This window comes from Camelus bactrianus, chromosome 6, assembly GCF_048773025.1.
Source record: "Camelus bactrianus isolate YW-2024 breed Bactrian camel chromosome 6, ASM4877302v1, whole genome shotgun sequence".
Lineage (NCBI taxonomy): Eukaryota > Metazoa > Chordata > Mammalia > Artiodactyla > Camelidae > Camelus > Camelus bactrianus.
Genome location: NC_133544.1, coordinates 56,807,058 through 56,826,997, shown reverse-complemented (window position 1 = coordinate 56,826,997; position 19,940 = coordinate 56,807,058). Strand labels below are relative to the sequence as shown.

Sequence of the window (19,940 nt, the reverse complement as noted above, 5' to 3'; positions counted from 1 at the left end):
AGAAGTTGGGACTGGAAATTTAAATCAGAGTATAGGTGGTATTTAAGGCTATGAAACTGAATAAGATCACCAGGGAAGTAAGAGTCGATTTGGGAAAATGGGTTTTTAACTGGTAGTACATTTTAAAGTTGTGATAAAGAAATACATATATCCTAAGACTTATCTAAGTTGCTAAATGTATAATTTTAAAAATTGGCATTGGTTTTAACTGTTGTAATCGTTGTAGCATATTGGTTTTAAGCAGTTGTCTGCTTGTTATTTTATTAGCCAATTTACATATTTTCTTTGTCTTAAAATAGTGGTGGTAACCTTTATTCTTTTAGGAGTTCTCTGAGGAATTAAAAAAAATTGTGTCAGGATGAATTGGATACTGACTAGAATGGTTATTTCTAAAAGCTACATAGCATAGAAATTTTATCATGGTAGGGACAATTTAAAAATTAATAGATGCCAATGATAATAGGATAGAGGGGGCTTGTTTATGAATGGAGTATTTTAGTGCACAAACACCAGCTGTGCATGACTAAGGGTGGCACTCATCCAGGGGAAGGACGTTTTGGGGAAAATTTGTGTACTTGTTTTTTTTTTTTTTTTTTTTTTTTAAACCAGCAGAGAAGCTTTTTAGTTAGACTACTGATGTCTTTTCTTTTACAAAGGATTAAGTTTCAAAGGAAGGATCAGACCGCTCTGGTGGGGTGAGGTGGGGGTAGAGGACATATTTGGAATAAGGGGGATGTTTGCAACAATACTGGCCTAGAACTTTTCCTAAGCACTGTGGTTCATAGGCATTTGACCAAGTATTCAAGGGCCAAATCTTAATATTACTTTTCCTCCATTTAATGAGAATTACTGCGTTTAATTAGCTTCCAACTTTGTCTTTGCAGTGGTCACATCACAGAGCTTGTGATATCAATTCTTTTAAAAGATTTTCTCCATTATAAATAATACATGTTCTGAGCGTCAGATCTTTTCAAGAGTGCTCTGATAGTAGAACAAATTTTCCAAATGGAGAAAATAGGGGCTTGATTTCATGTTACAAAAGGAAGTCATAAGTAATCAAAAGAAAAAGGGAAATTTGAGATCTAGAGAGTCTATGAAATATCATTTTTAAAGGAGGAGATTGAAGTCAGGAAAGAACAGACTTGCTTGGAAGTTGAGTAGCTAACATCTGCCTTTGACAAAATCCCCTGCAAAGCTGCCACTTTTACTTGTAGTCCTTGAGTTAGGGCTCTGACGTTTTCATATTTGCTGTAGAAATAATTGTGATAATATAAATGATGTTTTATTTTTATACATGATTAGACAGGGAAGATGGAAGCCAGCTGTTGAAGTGCGTACCTTATGAAACACTGCAGGGAATGTGACATAAGCAGTAGTAAATCAAAGGTGGCAGAGAGACTATTGCTGAGGCTCATGGAGCAGGGGTGGGACAGATACCCTCTCATTTCTCTTGGTGACTCTTGGTTTTGGTTCTGGCAGAGTTGAGTAGGTTAATTGATTACATCACAATGGTCTGTGGTTTTATAGTTCAGTTTGTGAAGCTGGAGAACCCAAGGCATTCCTTTAAAATCTGTTTCTTAACTATCTGTTATATGAAAGACACTGTGGTAGGTGTTTTGGATAGAGTGGTGAGTAAGGCAGTCCAAGTTGTTTATTTACATCTGTGATAAGTACTATAAAGGAGAAATCCTGTTGTCAGGAAAGCATGTAACAGGGTACTGATCCTGATCTGAGGGTTGAAGGAAGACTTCCCTGAAGGAGAAACATCAGTCATATCTGTTTTCCAGCAACCACTATTACTCTCTGTCCCATTACTCTGTTTTATTTTTTTCATGGTGATAATTGTTATCGCTCCAAATTCTTATTTATTTATCCTCTTCCTCCATGTCTCCTTCCCCCACACCCCTACCCCCCATTAGAATGAAATCTCCTGGAGAGCAAGGACCTTTGTTCCAGAAAACCCTGAATGGAAAGGAGCATCGGGAGGTGGAGTATCCAAAAGAAGGCCAATGAGGTTGCAGTCAATATGGGAGGGAGAGTAGCATCCTTGGCGACCATGTCAGGAGGTTTAGAATTTATCCTAAGGACAGTGGGAAGTAAATTTAAGCAGGGGATAGGCATGATCAGGTTTGCTTGAAAATTACTTCAGTGTTGCATAGAGAATTGCAGAGATGTTAGAATGTTGCAGGAGACCAATTTAGGCTATTGCAGTAACCTAAGGAGGAGACCATGGTGATAGTTTGGGTTTTGGCAGGGGAAATGGTGGAGAAGGCAAAATTGGTAGGTCTTGATGATGGATTGGATATAAGAGAGGAGAAGAAGAAGTCAGGAATGACCTCCATTCCAGGTTTCTTGATTGTACAATTGAATTGATGTCAGGTATATTTTTGCAATGCATCTGAAAAATAATATGCACATTTTCAAGTTTGGTGTACTTTAGAATTGCCCCTGGTTGTGAGAATTTAGCATGGGTTGAACTTTTCCAGTCAATTTTTGGTCAAGGTAGAAATGCGCAATACTTTTTAGTCTATACTGTTTTACCTACTAATAAATAATCTATGTCTTTGCTTAAGTCTTGCTGGTTGTTATAACTGACTGGAGTCATAGCATTTTTTGAATGGTTTTATTGAGATGTAATTCACATACCACACAATTCAGCTCTTTGAAGTGTGCAATTCAGTGGCTCTTAATATACTCACAGAATTATGCATCCATCACCATCAATTTTAGAACATTTTTATTACCCCCCAAAGAAATCCTGTACCCCTTAGCCATTAGTCTTCAACCTCCACATAAACCTCAGCCCTAGGCAAACACTAGTTTACCTTCTGTCTCTATAGATTTGCCTGTTTTGGACATTGCACATAAATAAAATTATGTAATGTATGGTCTTTTGACTGGCTTCTTTCACTTTGCATAATATTTTATCCATGTTGTTTCATGTTTCATTTCTTCATTTCTTTTTATTACTGAGTAAATAGTCCATTGTATGGGTATACCACATTTGATTTATCTATTTTATTAGTTGTAGACATTTGGGTTGGTTCCACTTTTTGTCTATTATGGATAATGCTACTGTGAATGTACAAGTTTTTGTGTGGACATATATTTTCAGTTCTCTTGGGGATATACCTAGTAGTGGAATTGCTGGGTCATGTGACAACTCTGTTTAACATTTGAGGAACTGCCAGACTATTTTCCAAAGTAGTTACACCATTTTACATTCCTACTAACAGTGTATGAAGATGCCAGTTTCTCCACATCGTCACCAATGCTTATTTTCTGTCTTTTTGATTATAGTCTTTCTCATGTGTGTGAGGTGGTTTCTTGTGGTTTTGAATTGCATTTCCCATTGGACTAAAATGAGAATGAGATAGAAGCTGGGCAATTTAGTGGGTGACATAGAATTTAAGAAGTCATTTTAATCACAAGAGAGTAGAGATGAATTGGCATACACAAGTAAATATTTTAAGCACATTCTAAGGCTTTTCATTGTCTTTCTGCTTCTCATTTAGCAATTAACAGTTAAGCATTAATTTTGTACCTTTGAAGTTCCACAAAAATGATTTCAAAAATACGCCAAATATTTTTGTTATAGTTTTTTTTTTTTTCTCTCTTTAGAATACAATCTTCATCCCTTTTGGCTCCTAAACAGCATAGTTGAGAACATCTAACTGATTATGGGCAAATTCAGTTGAACAATCCAAGGACCATCTTGTATCAGATACTGTGTTTACCCATGGGGGCTACCTTCACAAAGCCTCCAGCCTTGTAGGGAAGACAGATACACATATTTATTTACATATAAGGAAGAATGTGGCATGTGTAGCAGTTGGTGGGTATAAACAAAGTATGTTAATACCAGAGTGGAGAGAAATTAATTCCAGTCTTAAGCAGAGGCAGTAATTTGAGGGGTAGGTGGAATTTTGGCAGGTAGAAAAATAGGAAGAAGGGAATTTTAGGTTGAAGGAACTATGTGAGCAAAGTCATGGAAACAGGAAATTATGTTTGAAAAGAGAAGTAGTCTGTGTGGTTCTGTTTATGGCATATTGAGATAAGAGGGCTTATTGGGGGATCTAGCCAAAGATAAACTAGATGCATGTGACATGAAAGGACTTTGGATTTTGTCCTGTAATCAGAGGGATCCTTTAGAAAATTTCTACTACTATACAGTTCATAATAAAATCTGTGCTCTTCAAAGGTAAGATTTATAGTGATTTGAATATAGTGATTTGAGGAGCAAATTAGAGACAGATTGGAGGCAAGGGAGGTGTTGCAAGAGTCAGGGTGAGAGTTAACTTATTAACTAAAATTGGCTTAGTTTTAATATAAAATAAAATAAAATAAAATAAAATAAAATAAAATAAAATAAAATAAAATAGGGTTTAGTATTTCACATAAAAGAAATCTGGAAGTTAAAGGGTTGGTTAAAAAGTGGCCCAACGATATCAGGACTCTGGGGTGGCCTTTCTGCATTTCTCTTTGCTAAATCTTTATGGTCACAAGATAGTTGTCTCACTCAATCACAAAAAGGGAGAAAAAGGGTGTGCTATCTTATTGATTTTTTTTTGTTAGAGAAGAAAACTTTGACCGGGCACTCCCTAGCTTCTCTGACTAGGGTTGGATCTCATGACTGTGTCTTAGCTGCAAAGGAGGCTGGGAAAGTGGGGAATCTGACATTTTCTACCTTTACAGTGAAAGGTGAGCTCTGCTATGCAAAGAGCTGGTGAGGGTAGGAGTTCTCAGGGGTTAGCAGAATAGTGTTCACAGATACTGATATCCTCCAGTTAGTAGTATAAAGGCAAAGGAACAGACAGATTTAAGAGAAAGGAAGGAGGAATTAAAGATGCACCAGGTTTTGGTGGTGAGTGAAAAGATGATAATGCCATTTATCAAAATGTATTTCCCAATCAAAAATTGAGTTGGGTCCTTAATCTATGAATACTGTTTATTGAATCTAAAATTTGATGCTGAGAACCCTGTTATCTTACCAACTAATTGTCAAACCTAATAGAACATGGAGGAGGCCGTTGGAGGTCGTATGGTGGTTTTTAAGTGCTACTCTTAGGACCATTGCCAGCTTGCTGCATAAGAATCACCCGAGGAGCTTGTTAAATAAATCAGAATCTCTGGGAGTTTGATTATTTTTAGGTTTTGGATTTGACCATCAGTTTTGTTAACAAGCTCCCCAGGTAATTCTGATACACAACCAGGTTTGGGTATGTTTGGTAGGAAATATGTGGACTTTGGTTTCAGGCAGACTTGAATTCAAACCCCAACTCTTTACTTATTAACTGTGTGAACTTGAGCAAGGCACTTGACCTCTCAGAGCTGAGGTCCCTCATCTGTGAAATGTGTAATAATAACAATAACAACAACAATAATAATAGCTACTTTACATAGCTTTTGTGAAATTTAGAGTATTTATGTAATGTGTCTAGCATAATGACTGCCATAGCATAAGGATTCAGTTACTGGCTGTTTTTATGTGTGTTAGCTTGTGGTAAATATTGGGCATTTTATTTAATGAAGAAATAAAGATTTTTGTACAGCTACAACAAAAAGAAAATAAGAAGCAGAATATAATAAATTGCCTCTCTTGTTACTTGGTATCCATTGTAATCAACAGCTGATTTTTTTTTTTTTTTTTTTTTTTGGCCCAGCCAAATATCTTCTAGGCTTGAGCATATGAGCTTTGTTTATTTTCTTAACTGCATTTTTGGCTGTGTCTGTTCTGTGTAATCTATGTAAGTATGTAACTTAAAAATAAGCAAGTATACCAAAAACCTTAATCCAATTTCTGTGAAATATGTTGCTTAATATTTAGTAGAGGCTATTTTTTATAGTAATCTCATATAATACCTTAAACTAGACAGGATTTTTGCTCTTATAAAACAAAAACAGACAATTCTGGTAAAAGTAATAAGTGCACATTAAGGATCATTTTGTTATTCTCAAAGCTAATGTTACTTAGTTGCTTGGATTAATAATTAGAATGTTATTTTGGATGGTTGTCTTGTGTGATAAATAACTACTCACTGAGAATGAATGCTTGTTTTTCTTGTTTCAGTGCATGAAGAGGTCTCAGTGGAAGGGAAAAAAGATACTAATATTGAGTATTTACTTTGTGCTAGGAATTTGACTTAATTTGTCTTGTTGGAGAGGGGTAGCATGCTACAGTGGTTACTTGTGAACTCTGAATGCAGGCTGCCTGGGTTCCTATCCCAGCTCCTGTAATTAAAGCTGTATGACTTTAGGTAAATTACTCATCTTTCTGTGCCTTGACCTAGTATACACCTACCTCATAAAGTTGTGAGGATTACATAAGCTAACATACATAAAGTGTTTAGGAAGTGCCTGGCTTACAGTCCTACATAACTGTTAGCTATTCTTTAAGTTTCACAAAATCACACTGTTCCGCAGTCTCACAAAAATCCTTTAAGGTATATACCTTCTTAATCTTTTATAGGTATAGAGGTTCGATGAGGTTAGTAACTTATCCACAATCACCCATCTATTTAGTGGTGCAAATCCTAGATTTCTTCTCTATGCATTCTACTATGCCTTTAATAAGTTAGTCATTTAAAAAATACTAAAAATAATAATTTCTTATATGATTCAGATGGTATTAAATAATGTTGATTTTCATTTATCAAAAAAATTTTTGGTACTTAGTAATAGAATTAATAGATTAAACATTTCTGAACTTTGACTAAGGTGTTAATATTTTGGGAAAAAATCTATTATTGATCCTCATTTTAAAATATGGCATCAAGGGATGTGGAGAAAAGGGACCCCTTGCACATTGTTGGTGAGAATGTAAATTAGTGCACCTGCTGTGAAAATAGTATGAAGATTCCACAAAAAACTAATAATAGAACTACTGTATGATCCAGCAATTCCACTCTTGGGAATATATCTGAAGAAAACAAAAACATTAATTCAAAAAGATACATGCACCCCAATGTTCATAGCAACATGATTTACAATAGCTAAGATATGTAGACTTACCATATAATTCAGCAGTCCCACTCCTGGGCGTGTATCCAGAGGGTACCTTAATTCAAAAAGATACATACTCCCCAGTGTTCATAGCAGAACTATTTACAGTAGCCATTCAAGGAAACAACCTAAATGTCCATCGACAGATGACTGGATAAAGAAGATATATTTATACAATGGAATGGTATATTTATACAGTGGAATACTACTCAGTCATAAAAAAGAGTAAAATAATGCCATTTACAGCAACATGGATGAGCCTGAAGATTGTCATTCCAAGTGAAGTAAGCCAGAAAGAGAAAGAAAAATACCATATGCTATCACTTATATGTGGAATCTAAAAAAAAAAAAAAAAAGACAAATAAACTTATTTACAAAACAGAAAGACTCACAGACATAGAAAACAAACCTATGGTTACCAGGGAGGGAATGGGGTAGGAAGGGATAAATTGGGAGTTCGAGATTTGCAGATACTAACTAATATATATAAAATAGATAAGCAAGTTCATAGTATATAGATGAGGGAACTATATTCCATATCTTGTAGTGACTTATGATGAAAAAGAATATGAAAACAAATATACGTATGTTCATGTATGACTGAAGCATTATGCTGCGCACCAGAAATTGACACAACATTGTAAACTGACTATACTTCAATAAAGACATTTTATAAGATACAGAAGCAACCTAAATATCCATCAGCAGGTTAATGGATAAAGAAAATGTGGCATATATATACAACAGAATAGTACTCAACCAGGAAAAATAATGAGATTTTGCCATTTGCAACAACATAGATAGATTTGGAGGGTATTGTGCTTAGTGAAAGAAATCATTCAGGGAAAGACAAGCACTGTACATTATCATTTATATGTGGAATTTAAAAAGTAAAACAAATTAGTTAATACAAGAGAAAAGAAACAGACTCACAGATACAGAGAACAAACTAGTGGTTACCAGTGGGGAGTTTAGAGGTGAGGAGCAAGACAGGGGCATGGGATTAAGAGGTATAAACTACTATGTATAAAATAAATATGCTACAAGAATATATTGTGTAGCATATAGTTAATATTTTATAACAACTTTAAATGGAGTATAATCTTAAAAACTGTGAATCACTATGTTATAACCTAAAACTTATATAATATTGTAAATCAACTATACCTCAATAAAAAGATAAATATTGCATCAAGGGGTGAGTCAGGTATTTAAAATATACTGTATATTTCAGTAGGTATTTAATTGAAATTAATTACATAAATATAATTGACCTGAATTTAGGTCATTTTTTTTTTTACAGAATGATATTTTTTATAACATCATTTTGTATGTGATGATCATAATGGCTTGAGGGTTTTTCATAGTTTTTGAACTTTAGTTTGTTGTGTAGTTATGTATATATCTGAATACAGTACAGTTGTTTATTTCACTCATGGATGCCATCTGTAATTAACTGAATTATCTAAATCCTCGAGATTCATTATTTTATGGAGTATTTAAACTATTTTGCTTGCTAACAGATCACCACTAATGTATATTAATAGTATTAACTGACTTGAGACATGTGTGTTTATCTCTGTGGTATCTTTCATAGGAATAATTCAGTGTACTGAATAAAAGACTTAATGTCAAATATTAAAATGTCAAAGATAAGACTGGGTTTTTTGTTTTTGTTTTCAATTAATTGTGTAACAGAAGGGTAGAAATGTGTTAAAATGGATCCTAAAGCCCATCTTGTATTAGGAATTTTTCCTGACTTGCTTTTCCTCCTCTTCTATAAGTACACAGATACACGCACCCAACTTAATCAAACACGATAAAGTAAAAGCACTGTTTTATAAGATAATTTTCAGATTGGTAAAAAGCCCCAAACTGCTTTCACCCTCTATTTTCTGTATGGTTTTATGTAAAAAGCATTTTGCACAACATGCTTTGAAATATCCCATTAGAAGTAGTAGCAATTTTGTTTTGAATAGCTCTAAAGAAGCTTTTGGCTGAGTGTTTCCTCCTCAGCACCCTTTGGCCTACCTTTTAAATTTCTTTTGGTAAAGTGCAGCTTGTTGCCAGTAATTCATTCTCTCATTTTGGAATGGAATGGAAGTTGCTGAATTTGCTTATGAGTTAGAAAGAGAACAGTTACACTGATTTTACACTTAGTATATTCTTCCTTCGTTTCATTTACTTTATAACATGCTGGTGGCAAAACTATTGCACATCCTTTGAATTTCATCATCCGCTTCTGTACAATAAGAAGTCAGTCAGATCCTTCTCACAGAACAATCTGTTTTTTCTTAATTATTCTCTCTCTTCCTCCTGAACTTCGCTCTCACCAATTCATTTTCCCTCTCTCATTTCTTTTTCTCAGTAAATTATTTTGGGGAATAGGAGGACCCTGAATCCTCAATAGAGCAGTGTTGAAGGGTTGCTGAGAGCAAGAAAGCAGAGGGCATATGAAGTAGTGGGTTTTAAAACCAGCTGCTTGGCTCCTATGATTTTGAGTCTGGAGAGTGGATCGGGTGCTCTCCGCATCTGGTTTCTGTGGTTGCTGCATTGCTTTTCTTTGCAGGAGCTGCTGTCAGAATTGTAAATGCTCTCCCCTGCATTGCAGTTTAGTTAAGGACGTTCTGAAGGAATTGATGTTGAATTTCAGTGCTTTTGCTGCAGTACCTTATCTGATGTGGGAAAGGTGCTTGTTTGGTTAGGTTTCTAGGTCCTTAGGCTTGGATTCTGGCAAAAAAGTGGCTGGTTGATGTCACAGATAAGATGACTGTTACTTTTAGGAATTAGTGTCTTTTGTGCATTTGTATTACCATGGTGATAGAAGGCTTTCTGATTTTTCTCCTATTTTGAAGACTTTACTTATTAAGAGCATTAATACTTTTTTTCCCTTTTAATTATAAAGGCCAAAGATTCAAGGTTTTACTTCTTAAATCTTAGTTGCTTTATCCCTAATTTACTTTCTCTGTTACTTATTAGATGAAAATGTGGGACTTAAGGGAATTGCTTCTTGTTAAAGAAGAAAAAAAAAAAAGAAACACACACACACTTAAAAATTGTCCTCTTTTAATGAGCCATTTATACTGTATTGTGCTTTTAGTTTTTAAAGATTTAGGTAGTCTACACTTTATATATATGTGTGTGTATATATATATATATTTTTTTTTTTTTTTTTAACAGCAGCCCACTATAGCCAGTCTTTGCACTAGATTTTCTTCCAGTAAGTTGCATTTTTCTGGAGTTGCGATCAACAGAAAAATGAAGATGACATTGGATTTTCTTGGGGAAACGTGGTGTTTAGGAATAGACTGCAAGGAAATTTATGACCCTTTCTTTAACACCAGAAGATTTTTTATCTTTGACTATGTTAGCTAGTTTTGAGTCGTGTAACTTAAAATGTTAGTATAGAAGTGTTAGGAGAAGGAATTTCATGGAATCATAGAATGTTAAAGCTTGGTGGGGACTCTGGGGATCATATAGTAACAAATCCTGATACTCTGCATAGGAACAAATAGAGGTTTGTTCATTCATTCATTTGTTCATCCACTCATTCAACAAATAGTGTGTTAGAAAGTGATAAAAGTAGTCTGAGGTAACGGAGATGGGAAGTGCTTGAGTGTGAGGGTGGGTTTGCACTTAAAAGTGGTGTAGGTCGCGTTGAAAGTATAACATTTGAGCAGAGACTTAAAAAAGATGAGAGCGTAGTCTGTGTGATTATCTGAGGGAAGACTGTGTCAGACAAAAGGAACAGTCAGTTCAAAGGCTAATACGTAGGAGCATGTGTAGCTTACTATTCAAGGAATAGTGAAAAGGCCGCTGTGGCTTCTGGAGTAAGAAGTGCACTGGAGTAATAAGTGAGGAAAATTAACAGGGTTGGAAGGCAGGGGTGTGGGGAACTGGTGAATTGTTTTAAGGGCTTTGACTTTTCATGAGTGAAATGCAAGAGGGGTAACAATGAAGGGTTTTGAGCCGATGTGATCTGACTTATGTTTTAATAGAATCATTTTGACTACACTGTTGAGAAGAGATGCCGGGTTAGGGTTGCTAAATTTAGCAAATAAAAATATAGGACACCCACTCAGTTAAATTTGAATTTTAGATAAACAATGAATAATTTTTTGTATACATATGTCCCATGCAATATGTGACTGAGTATTTACCCATATGGCAGCATGTGAACTACTTTTTTATAATTTAAAAAAACTGATCTTCAGTGTTACTGTCAGTTACTATAGATCACTGTTACCCTGATCTTGCTGGTCCCAAGGCGTGAGGCCTTACAGCAAATTTTCATCTTTGCCTTTCCTGTATTATCTGTATTACTGTTTTTCACATTGTGGTCATCTTATACCCTAGAGTGTTACAAATGCAGTTTGTTGGACCCCAGCCCAGACCTACTGAATCAGAATTTCTTGAGATGGAACAGAGTATCTTCATGATTGCCTACTGTTCTGGATTCTAGGTACATCAGTGAAGAAAACATAACAAAAATCCTTAACCTAATGAAATTAACATTTTTGTGGGGGAGACACAATAAACAAGATAAATTAGTAAACATGTAGTATGTTAAATGTAGGTGCTAAGAAGAAAGAAAAAGCAGGAAGGGGAATAGGAAATATGCAGTGTAATGATGAGGGAGTTGCAGTTTTAGATAGGGTGGCCAGTGAAGGATTGAATCAAGACTCGAAGGAAGTGATGGAGAGAAGCAGGGAATGGATTCTGGGCAGAAGGAGCAACTACTACAGAAGTCCTAAGGCAGGTGCATGCTTGATGTGTTAAAGACACTGCAGCGGGCAGTGTGTCTGGAGTGGAGTGAAAAGGGGGAAAATAGTTGGGGATGAGATGAGAGAGACAAAGGGGAGTGATTGCTAGCTTTGAGTCCTTAGAGTATGTCATTGGAAAGAGATTTGAAAGCTAGGCCCAGCTGTGGCATTATCTCTGGGCCTGTTTCTTTTTCACTAAAAAGTGGACAGAAGACTAAGACGATCTCTTAGGCTTGTTTTTTTTTTTTTTTTTCCCCTCTAAAATAGTCTTTAATTTGAAATCTATTATTTCCATTCCGCTTTTACTTTTTTAGCTTGTTTACAATTAGTTTATAATATGGGATTCTTCTGTACTTTTCATGAGCTCATCTCTGTTTGCCATCTGTCTAGCCAGGTGAACTTTTTTCTTTATGTTGCCCTTTTACCTCTTTCTTTCTTGACTGAGCTTGAAGATTTAGACAGTCCTTTGGTAAATAGTGGGAAATTCTTCTCTTATCACCTTGTCCAACCATTAGCTTCTGAGAGTCAGATTCTTACTTAATGTGAGCTAACAGAATTAGGAAACGTATTTTTCTCTACTAAGAAATTAAAATTCTTGTGAATGGCAGCTTGACTTAAAGCTAGGTAGGAGGAGAAGAAAGAACAGATTTGACTCAACTTTAAGTTGAGTAAGTCCCAATTGCCAGACCAAGATTAAATGTAATATAATGTGCAGAGAATCCTGGAATTCTTAACTGGTACCTCTCTGGAAAGGATACGTTTAAGCCTATCTTAGTCTTAAATGAATGTTTACTTACAGGTAATGGGGTGGACTGCTGTAAGATGTTGTTTTGATGGCTTCTATTAGCAGATGACATGGATAAAAAGAACATGTCATGAAGCTTTACAATCTTCTTTGGTGTAAATTCTGTTGGAAGAACAAAGCAGTATCAAAATTGTTGGTGCGTTTGAAATTCAACACAAAAAAACAGGACTTGTAGGCTCTCAAATTGCAGCTTTCATGCAGTAGTAATGAAACAGTATAATAATTCTGCCACCTTTTACAGCTCTCACAGGGTATTATGAATATAAAGAAGCAAATAAAAAATCTAAGTAGTATCTTGGGGTTTGATCTGCCTTGTTATCTGCTAGACTTTGAGTGCTGCAGGAGAGTCAGAAAAGAGAGTATAATATTAGGTTAAGCTTGTAGTGACATTAAAGGTGGCAATCCTACTTTACAATAGTAAGTTTATACTTATTTTTGCTAATAATCTTTTTTCTTTATCTGTTGTGTACTTGGTGAGGCTTTTGTAGTGATTATTCTTTTGGGCCTGGCTGAAATGAAAGAAAAAGAAAATCCTAATTGGAGCTTTCTTGACTAAATGTAATTATTAGGATGAGTGAGGTGGAAAGGATTCACAAAACTTAGTTGGACACCCATCTACATATATTTATTTATAGCCTCTACCTTGCTCATTTATTTTCCTACAGCATAAAACTGTTTGAAAGTTTAAATTAAAAGACTGTTTATATACTTAAATAGGAGCCTATTTAAAAACAATGGAGTAAATTATGAAAAACAAATGCAGTTTATTTGGCATCTTTTGAACATTATTGAATTCTAGACTTGAAAGTATGTTTAGGCTGATTTTCGTAGCCATGGTAATTTTACCAGTTCAGAAGCTGTGCCAAATGAAAGTACAAAAGGCTTTAATTAATACAGGCTTCGGTGTTTCTATTTAATGGACACTGATATTATTCACAATATATAAAATTAAAGCAAGAAATGCTAACTTAGTTCTAGTGAAACAGCCTGAAAAGTGAACTCTTTATTGTTTTTAAAAACTAGCCAATTAAGGATGAGGAAGTAGATCTTTACTGAGACAGCTCCTCTGACACTAAAAGAGATGACTGTTCTGCCTGCTTTTGGCTTTACCAAAATTACAGTATTGGATGATTGAAATAACTTGGATATGAAAAAGTTTATTTTCTAAATCAGTGTTGGCAAACTATGACCTGTGGACTAAATCCTGCCTGCTTTTGTAAATAAAGTTTTATTGGAACGTAGCTGTGCTCATTGGTACTACAGTGGCAGTGTTGGGTAGTTGCAGATGAAATGGTTCACAAGACTTAAAATATTTCCTATTATTTGTCCCTTTAATGAGAAGTGTGCTGACTTCTGCTTTTTGTATGTCTTTTGTCAACAGATCATGTTCAAGTTATGGTAGAGGTTTATGTGGTCAGTATTTTTGTATTTAATTTTCCTTTTTGCTTCATTCTAGAAAAAATAGTTAAAAAAATAATTTTGAATATTAGCTATCAGCTTTCTCATCAAAAGTAGGTATGATACCACCTTACGGGGTTGCTATGAGAAATGTAAATAAAATCCTTAGCGGAGTGCCTGGCCCCCAGAAGGAATTCAAGTGGTGGGAAGATGTAATCAGGGAAAGTCTAGTTGTTTATTTGGGTAATTTAGGATGGCGTCCTTCTAGAGATTCTGATTTGTCCACAGAGCTGGCTGTGGAAGCCTAGTTTATCCAGGTTCTTAATAGAACATTGCTAATTAACTTCCCTCCATCCTTTCTTTAGTCAGTTGGTAGCTACTCCTAGAGACAGTATACAGAGAACCTAATACGTTATTCTTAGTTCCATTCTCTAGGAAGCAGAAGAATGCCGTAATCTTGAAATCTCCCTCCTTGCCCTCTTTATTCTTATATAATAACATGTATTAGCAGCCATCTAATGGCTATATATAAATTCATACCTACCATAGCAAATTTTAAGGCAGATCTTCAGTTTTGTCTTAAATCATGATGTCAAGGGCTCACTTTTAGACAAGAATTTTTTTTTAAGGAAAATAAGTTTATTCAGGGGGATACACACTCCATAGACAGAGTGCAGGCCATCTCAGAAGGCAAGAGAGGTGGCTTAGGAGATACACATTCTATAGACAGAACACAGGCCATCTCCAAGGCAAGAGGTGGCCCCAGAGCATGGGGTCATCTCAGAAAGTGAGAGCGACCCTAGGAGATGGATACACTCTCTATAGACAGAGTGTGGGTCATCTCAAAAGGTGAGAGGTGGTCCCAGAGCATGGGGTCGTCTAGGAAAGTGAGACCGCCCAAGCATGGTTCTCTTCTAGAAGACAAGACAGATAGATGATAAAGTCTCCCTAATATTTGGAAGGAAACTTGAAGATCTAGTGATGATAAAATGAACCCTAGAGGCCTTATATTACAAGCACGCACTTAGTTGTCTTCTTGTTTCATAAAAACATAAACTTAAAAAACTAAGTTATTTTACTGGACAGGTATTTTTAGAAGATTAATTTGAAACCTGGAACTTAACCCTTCAAGTTATTATAAAACCAACATTAATAGAAATAAGAAACCAAGGAAAAAGAATCTTAGAATATTTTTGTTTTTATTAGCATTACTGTTATTTTATGGTAGCTTTTAGTTTTGTAGGTGTCACAAGAAAAGATACGGAACAGAGAGGAAATTCTAGGATGATAGTTATAGTATTAGCAGACCCTTAGGAAATAGTATTAACAATTATCCACATTTCATAGGGTTTTAGGCCCCCTCATTTGAAAATCTTTTTATCCATAGTGAATTTAATTCTATCTTAGTTCAACTAAATTCTTTTGTTTGTGCTTTGAAAGGAGTTAAAATGGGTCAGAATTTCTCATTGAATCTTCCTACCTTTTTTTCTTTTTAACATTTTTTATTGATTTATAATCATTTTACAATGTTGTGTCAAATTCCAGTGTTCAGCACAATTTTTCAGTCATTCGTGGACATATACACACTCATTGTCACATTTTTTTCTCTGTGAGTTATCATAACATTTTGTGTATATTTCCCTGTACTATACAGTGTAATCTTGTTTATCTATTCTACAATTTTGAAATCCCAGTCTATCCCTTCCCACCCTCCACCCCCCTGGTAACCACAAGTCTGTATTCTCTGTGAGTCTATTTCTGTCCTGTATTTACATTTTGTTTTTGTTTGTTTGTTTTTGTTTTTTTTTTTTAGATTCCACATATGAGCGATCTCATATGGTATTTTTCTTTCTCTTTCTGGCTTACCTCACTTAGAATGACATTCTCCAGGAGCATCCATGTTGCTGCAAATGGCATTATGTTGTCGGTTTTTATGGCTGAGTAGTATTCCATTGTATAAATATACCACATCTTCTTTATCCAGTCACCTGTTGATGGACATTTAGGCTGTTTCCATGTTTTGGCTATTGTAAATAGTGCTGCTATGAACATTGGGGTGCAGGTGTCATCCTGAAGTAGATTTCCTTCTGGATACAAGCCCAGGAGTGGGATTCCTGGGTCATATGGTAAGTCTATTCCTAGTCTTTTGAGGAATCTCCACACTGTTTTCCATAGTGGCTGCACCAAACTGCATTCCCACTAATTATCAGAGAAATGCAAATCAAAACTACAATGAGGTATCACCTCACACCAGTCAGAATCTTCCTACCTTCTTAAAGCTACTGACTGACCTAATTTTAGTACCAGTGTCTACATATATCAAAAAGGAAACAGAGGAGGAAAATGTAGGAAGGTCAGTAGGAAGAGAGGAAAGAGAAAAGGGAAGAGGGACAAAGGCAGGGAAGAAGAGAGGAAGAAAAGGATGGAGAGGATTATCAGCAATGTTGTATTAAGAACCTGGATAAACTAGGCTTCCACAGCCAGCTCTGTGGACAAATCAGAATCTCTAGAAGAACGCCATCCTAAATCACCCAAATAAACAACTAGACTTTCCCTGATTACATCTTCCCACCACTTGAATTCCTTCTGGGGGCCAGGCATTCCGCTAAGGATTTTATTTACATTTCTCATAGCAACCCTGTAAAGTGGTATCATACCTTACTTTTGAGGAGAAAGCTGGAAACTAACACACAAAATGATTTTTTGAAAGTATTAAACCCAAATTTTGTATATCACCATTCTATTAAAGATAATGTGTCCTTCCTCCTTTCTCATGTATTTTACAGTAAACTGAGATTTTGGTAGAAGCAGATATTAATCCCTAGTTCTTTAGTCTCTGTGAGTCACACAGAGACATAAAATGGTTTTCTTAGAACTGCAGTTTGAGTCAGTGTAAAGTTAGGGACATAAATTTGAATGTACCTTATGTAGTCTATTTATAGGAACCAGACAGTGAGGTTTAAAAAGTAATTTTATGTCTGGAAATAGGTAGATAACTTAGAAGATGAGAGACTGTTTAGTTAAAAAAGTTTTTTTTGAAAGCTTGAGAGTTTTATCTTGCCAGGATAAAGGGAGAGAGGGAGAAGAGCTGTAAGTCTTGGGGAAGCATAACTCAAAGGCATATAGTTAGTATTAGCATTCTGTTTGCTTGTGTATGAGAAAAACCAGTAACAGATTGATTTAATCTATCAAAGGAGAAAGAGCAAGGCAGTAGTGGAGGGAGAAGGAAAAAAAAGACACTTGGAAATAGTGAATTTTGTTTTCCTTTCTTTGTTAATCTGCTGATTAACTGTCAGCTAGTGAAGAGACCAGTCAGGATATTCTGCCCTTGGGCAGCTGGATGGATCATCACAGAAAACAATTTTAGTTGTTTATGAATTCGCTGGAAGATTTTGGGTGTTTAACTGTGACTTGCACGTAAGAGTTTGTCTCTGCTATGTCTGCCACTATCTTTGTTAGCATTTCCATGCCAGATTTGCATCAGAATTTCTCACTTGCTTTAATTATGGTCTGGTTTCTATGATTTTTTTCCCCTTCATTTTGTATTCTTTGTTGTGTTAGATGCCCTTTCCAAAAGTTAATGCTCCATCTTCATGGGATTTTTTCTTGCCATTGTAAGCCATTATTTTAACATTGTATACATGTTATTTGTTAGTTCTCAGATCAAAAAGTCTTAGTTTGTTTGTGACTATATGGGAAATCTGAACCACAGTGTTTAAAGTGTATGCAGTGGATTTCTCTAGTCAGTTATCTAGAAGAGATTAGTAGCCCAACGTAAAGTTTTTACCCTAAGCGGTTTATGTTCTTTTACCTTATTTTTGCTTTGAAAATTCAGGTAACGATTTTGGAATATTTTGCAAATTGTCTTTGCTGTAGTCAGATTTACTGTTACATGTGCTTTATCTTTGATGAAGAGTGGAAATAATCTCATCGTAATTCTATTTTCTTACAGTCAAAGGCCATTGGTTTGTTAGATGTGGATGTGTATGGTCCTTCAATTCCAAAGATGATGAATCTGAAAGGGAGTCCAGAATTATCACAGAGTAAGTAAAGAAGAGATAAGTAGTATGGTAATAGTTACACTTCTATTTAGTACTTGCTGGGTGTCAGGCATTGTGCCATATACCAAGTGTGCTTTAATAGTAATTCCGAAATCAGATATGGAGCCAGACTGTCTGGGTTTGAATTCCAGCTCTGTCACTGATTAACAATGTGGCTTTGAGTGAATTGTTTAACCTCTTTGTGCCTCAACCCCCCTGTATGTAAAATAGGGTTAATGGTTGTACTTAGCAGACAGAATTGCTGTAGGTAATCGCTCAATTTACGAAATTGCTGTAAGTGTAGTGCATTTAAAGCACAGTGCTTGGCACACCGTACGTGTTCAAAAGTTAGCTCATCATCATTGCCTCTTTATACAAAATGTGTGGATATATTGGAGTATTTGAATAGAAAGTATCGACTATATTTGTGTTAGAAGAGGTGAAAATTACTTTCTCTAATCTGATTTTTGTTATATTTGTCTTAAAGTGTTTTTGAAAACACCATAAAACACTACTTTCTGTCCCCAACCTTCACTGCCATCAATAGGACAGAGTAATTTTTTTGAATACATCTTTAATATTTTCTACTCTTGTTATTATATTTTCTTGCAAAGCTATTAAATATGAAGTTTTAACAACAAAGAAATTCTGTGATCAAAAAATGAGAAATTGGGACAGCTGGTAACTTTTCTTGAAAAATGGTTTTCAATGAAATTAGTTTATTAAAATTTATTTCTAATTACAGTAAGAGTATAAAATTGAATAATTTCTTTCTTATTGGGCTTTTCAGTTTTCCATGAATTTAGGACAAAGTTACTATACTTACTGAAGGGTGTTTATTGGATTTTCTGGGTACATAATAGGAGTAGTTTTTGTTGTTGTTATTAAAAATTAGGTAATTAGACGTTGCTATTTAAGGTGCTTTTGTTTGTGGTATAGTTGTTGAAGTCAGGTACACTGTTAAGTTCTGAATAACTGTTTGTAAGATAATAAGGAATCTCCCTAACACTTTGAAGGAAACTTGAAGATCTAGTGATGATTAAATTGACCCTACCAGTCTTACAAGCAGCCACTTAGTTACTTTCTTGTTTCATGAAAATATAAATTTTAAAAAGCTAAGTAATTCTAGTTTCTTTGTTCTTTGCCCTTTTAGTGGGATACATACTTGGTTTGCAGATATGTGACATGAGCCAAAATATCAAACTTACGCAAAGAAGGAGTTATGAATTTGCGTATTTTAAATAATGGACTCATTATGTCTATCTCTTGATTAAAGTAATGTGAAAACTAGTCCATGCAGCACATGAGTGATGGCAAAATGAGCCCTTGGTGTCAGTCTTTTCTTAAGCAGTCTGTTCAGTCTACGCCAATATAAATACTTAAAGTGAACATTAATTTCTTTCTTCTTGTTTTATTGAAACTGTGATCTTAAATTTGATGTTTGCAAATTGGATGCCATCGACTAGGCTTTCTGGTAAAAAAGAGCTAGTGGAAATCTTGGAAAGCCTGAAAAGAATACTTTTTTTTTTTTGTGTTGACAAGCTGATCTTAAGCCTCCCAAGAAATAAAATGAATAATAAAGGTGTTCACTTAAAAAAATGTGGGTTCTTGAAAGCCCATCTTATAAATTATTTTCTGTATCTTAGATAAACCTGCCACCGTAGTACTAATTGGCATTATTTTGACATTTTTGTCATGTTAATTTATCCTGAATATTACTCTCCATTGTAGAAAACACAATGTAACATGAAATTATCTAATTAACAATAAGAAAAACTGTGAAAGGTTTTTTTTTTTCAGCAGTTCAAAGTTTGAGGAGATAAACCAGTGAGCAAAATCTCAGCTTTATAAATTTTCCTCTGTTTTTGGACTTAGCTGGACAACCATAGGGGCAATGAACTTCAGGATTGTCCTTTTCTCTTCATTATTTAA

At 35.1% G+C, this 19,940-nt stretch overlaps 1 protein-coding gene across 3 annotated transcripts in view; it reads left to right on the top strand.

Moving 5' to 3' along the window:
• Positions 1-19,940, top strand: part of NUBPL (NUBP iron-sulfur cluster assembly factor, mitochondrial) — a 176,765-nt gene that overhangs the window by 16,830 nt on the left and 139,995 nt on the right. For all 3 annotated transcript variants that reach the window (XR_012507557.1, XM_074365675.1, XM_010963002.3), the window contains exon 4: positions 17,921-18,011. Coding sequence is in view for 2 of the 3 variants with exons in the window: in XM_074365675.1 (XP_074221776.1) it covers positions 17,921-18,011 (91 nt within the window). In the remaining variant the exon portion in view is untranslated. The remainder of the gene's footprint in view (positions 1-17,920; positions 18,012-19,940) is intronic.